At 33.2% G+C, this 6328-nt stretch overlaps 1 protein-coding gene across 1 annotated transcript in view; it reads right to left on the reverse strand.

The window, feature by feature from the left end:
- Window positions 1-994: 994 nt before the first annotated feature.
- The window catches only part of LOC111089450 (protein starmaker-like), a 29486-nt gene continuing 24152 nt past the window's right edge, over window positions 995-6328 (reverse strand). Inside the window, exon 5 of the mRNA XM_022401982.1 lies at window positions 995-3419. Coding sequence (XP_022257690.1) covers window positions 1417-3419 — 2003 coding nt within the window. The 3' untranslated portion in view covers window positions 995-1416. The remainder of the gene's footprint in view (window positions 3420-6328) is intronic.

The raw sequence follows: 6328 nt of genomic DNA on the forward strand, positions 1-6328 counted from the left end.
TTTTCAAATAAGGTCCACTTGTCATCATTATATTTTAAGGATTGTTGATTCTAAAGAATGTTTTATTTTCAAATAAGGTTCACTTGTCATCATTATATTTTAAGGGTTGTTGATTGTACAGAATGCTTTATTTTCAAATAAGGTCCACTTGTCATCATTATATTTTAAGGATTGTTGATTCTAAAGAATGTTTTATTTTCAAATAAGGTCCACTTGCCATCGCTTTATTTTAAGAACTATTAATTTTACAGTTTGTTCAAATCAGATTCTGTAACATAGTTTTATATTAATTCCAGTTAATTCAAAACCTGTTTTTAGCCCAATAAAATTCATTAAGCATCGCTTTAAGTACCGTTTATTCTACAGCCTGTTCTCTAGCCAAGTGAATTTATTTTAGTATATTTTTATTTAACTAGCACTAATTCTAGAGACTGGTCTATAGCCAAATAAAACCTATTAAGCCGAATTTTATTTAAAAGCGTCTGTCAGGATTCTTGTTTAAAATATTGTAGTTTTATTTTTTCAGATATTATCTATTTGTTTTATCAAAGATGATATTTGATTCTTCAGTGTCAAAAGGTCATTTGACTTCTTATATTTATCAAGTACATACAACGATGCTATAAAATCAACGTTAATTAGATTTCGTTCAGCATAGCTGTAAAAAAAAACAGCTCCTATTCAATTTGTAGTTTAGTAGAGTCTGAAAATTAATATTAACCAATTCTGAAAAAAAAAAAAACGTAAGTTTCCGGTATCACCAAATCGATACAGTCATTCAGTTTAATTACCTTTCTTCAAGTTAGAGATTGATAAAACACGAATTTAAGGTTTTAAAATATAGATCTAGTGAAAGATGATTCTAATACTTGAATAAAGTCCACAAAACGTACGAACAGATTAATAAAAAAATTAATTTTAATGTATAATAATATCGAATTAATGATAAATTTGAAGCCTATTTTCACAACTATTACTGTTTGGACACCTTTGATATCGAAGGGTGATTATAATCGGTCATATTTATCAAAAGACAATAGTTTTGGGCTTATTGTATTTTTAACACTACATTCTGTATTCAGCCACTTACGGTTTTCCGAGAAAAGACGTTCATAATAGTATTAGTATTCCGACCACACTATGTCCATCATATCCATAGTCGATGACATGGATATGGCAGACGTGGTTTGTTCAAATACTATTATACACTCCTCTTCTCGGGAAAACTTAATGGGGTCTACTAAAAATAGTGTTAAAAATACAATCACGCTTAATACTGTTGTCTTATAACAAATATAACTGATTTGACAAATTTTCTGAAAGTTAATAATATTGAATGATTTCTGTTACATCAACAACTTCATCGGACAAAATTTTATCAAATTTATTTTTACGTCATTTATTTTAGATTTGTTTTTATAATTTTCTAAGAATGCTACCCGAGGTCTTTACTTTTAAATCATAATTAAGTTTTTCTTTTCTAGATGCACTACTTGGCTTTTCTTCTTTCAAGACATCGACTTTATTATCATCTTTAAAGTTATCACTTAACTTCTGTTCCTGAATGACATTATCTGACCTGTTTTCGTCATCATCCACTTTCCGTTCCCTAATTCCATCATTTGGATTTTCTTCCTCGAAATTATTTACTGACTTATGTCTCTTAATGACACCATCTGGTTTATGTTTCTTAAAATCATTGCTTGACTTCTCTTCCTCAACGACACCATCAGGAATGTCTTCCTCAAAGCCATCATTTGAATTATGTTCCTCAATAACATCATCAGGAGTGTCTTCCTCAAAATTATCATTTGAATTATGTTCCTCAATAACATCATCAGGAGTGTCTTCCTCAAAGCCATCATTTGAATTATGTTCATCAATAACATCATCAGGAGTGTCTTCCTCAAAGTCATCATTTGAATTATGTTCCTCAATAACACCGTCTGAATTATGTTCCTCAATAACACCGTCTGAATTATGTTCCTCAATAACACCTTCTGAATTATGTTTCTCAAAGTAATCACTTGACTTATGTTCTTCAATAGCACCATCAGAGGTGTCTTCCTCAAACTGATCACCTGGCTTCCGTTCCTTAAAAACATCAATCGAACTTTTCTGGTCATCACTTGAATTATTTTTCTCGATGATATCATTTCGACTGTCCCCCTCAGAGTTATCACTAAATTTATGTCCCTTAACATTATCTCGACTGCCTTTCTGAAAAACATTATCTGACTTCTTCTTAAGTTTGTTTTCTCCATAAACATCATCTGGCTTTTGTTCCTCTGTTACATCATCTGCATAGTCTTTACCAAAGTCATCATCTGGCTTTTGTTTCTTTTTTATATCACCTTCATATTTTTTTCTAAAGTCATAATCTGGCTTTTGTTTCTTTTTTATATCACCTTCATATTCTTTTCTAAAGTCATAATCTGGCTTTTCTTTACCAAATCCATTACTTGGCTTTTGTTTCTTTTTTATATCATCATCATATTCTTTACCAAATCCATTAATTGGCTTTTGTTCCTTCTCTATTACATCAAGTGAATATTTTTCCCCAAATCCATAACTTGGCTTTTGTTTCTTTTTTATATCACCTTCATATTCTTTTCTAAAGTCATCATCTGGCTTTTGTCCCCCTATTACATCATCTGCATAGTCTTTACCAAAGTCATCATTTGGCTTTTGTCCCTCTATTACATCATCTGCATAGCCTTTACCGAAGTAATCATCTGGCTTTTGTTCCCCTGTTACATCATCTGCATAGTCTTTACCAAAGTCATCATCTGGCTTTTGTTTCTTTTTTATATCACCTTTATATTCTATTCTAAAGCCATCATCTGGCTTTTCTTTACCAAATCCGTTACTTGGCTTTTGTTCCTCTGTTACATCCTCTGAATAATCTTTACCAAAGTCATCATCTGGCTTTTGTCCCTCTGCTACATCATCTGCATAGTCTTTACCAAAGTCATTATCTGGCTTTTGTTCCTCTATTACATCAAATGAATATTTTCCCCCAAATCCATTACTTGGCTTTTGTTTCTTTTTTATATCACCTTCATGTTCTTTTCTAAACTCATCATCTGGCTTTTGTCCCTCTATTACATCATCTTCATGTTCTTTTCTAAAGTCATCATCTGGCTTTTGTCCCTCTATTACATCACCTGCATATTCCTTCCCAAGCTCATCATCTGGTTTCTGTACTTTATTTACTCCTTGAGCATTTTCTTTGTCTCTTTCTTCGTCCTTGGCAGAATTGCCATTTGCTTCATCTTCTTTGTTTGTTTCAGTAATATCGCTGTTTTGTCCAATATAAACATTAATATTTACTGTGATGTTTCCTTTATCACTCTTAGGTAGTTCTTTTTCATAAATATATTCATGGATTCTTTTCATTTTGTTTTTCGTCTGATCGGCTGTGAATAAACTAGAAGATATAACAACTTATAAAAAAACATCAAAAAGAAAACGTTGTTCACATCGGTTTCTAAAAGTAATCATTACATAATTGGACAATATATCAATTGAAAATGAGAAACGCTTTTAGCTGACCATTGCCATGATTAGTAGCCTATACGATCATCTAAGTCTACTTAGCTTTTAGCTGACCATTGCCATGATTAGTAGCCTATACGATCATCTAAGTCTACTTAGCTTTTAGCTGACCATTGCCATGATTAGTAGCCTATACGATCATCTAAGTCTACTTCTTTTAAATGAGTTATTCATTTTTATAAATTTTAATTACTATTTTCTATACTATATTACGACAATTCCTAAGATGGGTTATTTGTATGGTGGTAGTCGTCAAGATTCGATCCTAGATCTTATGAGAGAAAGTCTGGTATGTTATACACTTATTTGGGGGTGGGGGTGGTCTTTCCCATTATGATTAAAATTGTTTATTTGGATGCTTTAGTGAGGGGGTATCCATATTGTGTTGACTTTTTATGCTATGTGTTATCAGTTAAGCGAATTGTAGAAGGTTTCTCTTATCTTTATCTTTCTCTTGTGTGATTCATGTTCCATTATTTTAGTGTTATTGCAATTTATCGTATGGTCTTCTTCTTTGGTATGATGGACTAATGGACTATTGCAGATAGATCGGTCTTACAAAGCGTTAAATGTTTGTTGGTGGTTTTGTTTCTCCATTGTATTGGAGTCCACATTCATATGGATGTTTAAAATGGTGTTTTTGGTCTTCACTGGATCTTCAAGTGGTTTGATGTTTCTTATTGTTTTATGATGTCCATTAAATATCCTCTGTATATTTTCAGAGATATATTTGGCACAGAGGAATATGGCTCTGTTTTTCTAATTATTTCCTACGTATTCTTGGTGTCCATTTTCTTTTTTATCAGCTTTCCTGATATCCACTATCAAGGAAGTTTACAGTTACTTAACAAATATTCTGGAAACTAGATAGTATACGATGCCCGTCTTTCAGTACTGGGGTTATTTGGTTTATAGTCCAGCACTATTTATGGATTTCCTGAGAGTTGGTTTTCTACTTCCATGGTGAATTATATAGTAGGATGTTTTGTCTGTTCAGGAAGTTCATGAAACTTGTTTGCTATATATTGATGATACACTCCTAATATGGCTACTAAATCCACCACAAAAGGTAGTAAAACCTGGATTCTCCTCTTGAAGGCATTCAGATAAGTTTGTTCATTGAAGTCCTAATGGGGGAAAACCCCAAGAGGTTAGCATGGCAGCTTTTATATAAAAAAAACCCAACAAGGATTGAATAACCACCATCAGAGGAAGTCCTTTTCAAGACATCCCTGAAAACGGCAACAGATCACCATATAAAACGTATGATGAAAACCAGTTAGTGATTTTTCTCCATTAAAAATTGTAACTAATTAATAATTAGATTTAGGAGGTCGTGTAGACAACTAATCGGGTGGATGAATGTTATCTGATGGCCAAAAATTTACCTAACTTCTGTTAATTGATATATTTAAACCACTCCACCTGCTAATCAATGTTTTATAAATGTTTTTTTTATTTTTATAACAACTTAATAGACAATGGGTCAACTACATTGCACTAGGCAGACGTAAGCAGTCCTTAAAGTAACATTTAATATAAGTCCGGATCTACATACAAAAAGTAGCCTAGGATTCTTAATGAAAAAGGGGCTTCTCTTCAAAAAGATGTCGGACGTTTTAAGAATATTTATGAGAAATAGCTATGACTCCCCACTTCAAGTATTGATGATTGTATAATAAAAATATTTTGGAGCCTCACCACATCGTTACAGACCATGTCGCCACTTCTAATCATGCTCTATCTCAGGATCTTGCAACTTGAGAATAGCCCTGCAAGATAGCTTCGTCGCTAGGTTGTTTTGTTCAAAGCATACCACTCCTCCTTATTCTTTCTATAATCTATTTAGTATACGAGGAAGGTGTTTTCCAGCCCTCACTTCGACAGTCCTTCACACAAAAATCCATGGGTGCTGCATCTGGTGACTTGACTACTATGCCATGGAACGGAATAGCTTGAATGCCCATTTAATTCTCCAGATATTTGAGGTATGCGATGGCTTAATGGGAGATAACATTGAAAGCCTTATTTTTATGAACTAATACCCTATTGAACTCGTTTTCAGACAGACGTCCTTCTTGATTATGTTGCCTGAAGCCCATAGACAGTTTTTGCCACTGACCTTCATGTTCGTGGATTCTCACATACTGCACTTTGTTTAGGACGACGGGAGTACGACTTAATCACGTTTGTTTCTCCAAGTTGATCAACATTTTTAAATTTATTTTGCAATGACATTAAGTAAAATCTTGACAATCTTAAGTCTCCGAACAGAACACATCTTTATGATCTAAGTGTTTTGTATCAGAAAGGGTTGTTGAAAATCCTTCCCAAAAGTTATCAATTTTCGGTGGCATCACATTCCTACGAAAGCCAAACATTGTCAAAATGTAGTTCTGATACATTCCGTTCAACCACGACTTTATATCGGCTGTGGTTGTCGAGTAACTTGCTGTTTTGCATACTTAAAATCGTTTTAATTTAACGTTCTCAACCTTGTATAATACACGAAGCAATTCAGTTTTATTGGACTGCCATTTCATTCAAACTTTTCATCCTCAGCTTTTAATGAGTCTATCATAGATATAGCATTGTTTCATAAACAACCATGACAAAGAAAATCCCACGATCTGCTTGGGTTTCATAAACAACCATGACAAAGACCAAGCAGATCGTGGGATTGTTTCATAAACAACCATGATAAAGACCAAGCCGATCGTGGCATTGTTTCATAAACAACCATGACAAAGACCAAGCATATCGTGGGATT

The sequence above is a fragment of the Limulus polyphemus genome, unplaced genomic scaffold (assembly GCF_000517525.1).
Source record: "Limulus polyphemus unplaced genomic scaffold, Limulus_polyphemus-2.1.2 Scaffold6292, whole genome shotgun sequence".
NCBI lineage: Eukaryota > Metazoa > Arthropoda > Merostomata > Xiphosura > Limulidae > Limulus > Limulus polyphemus.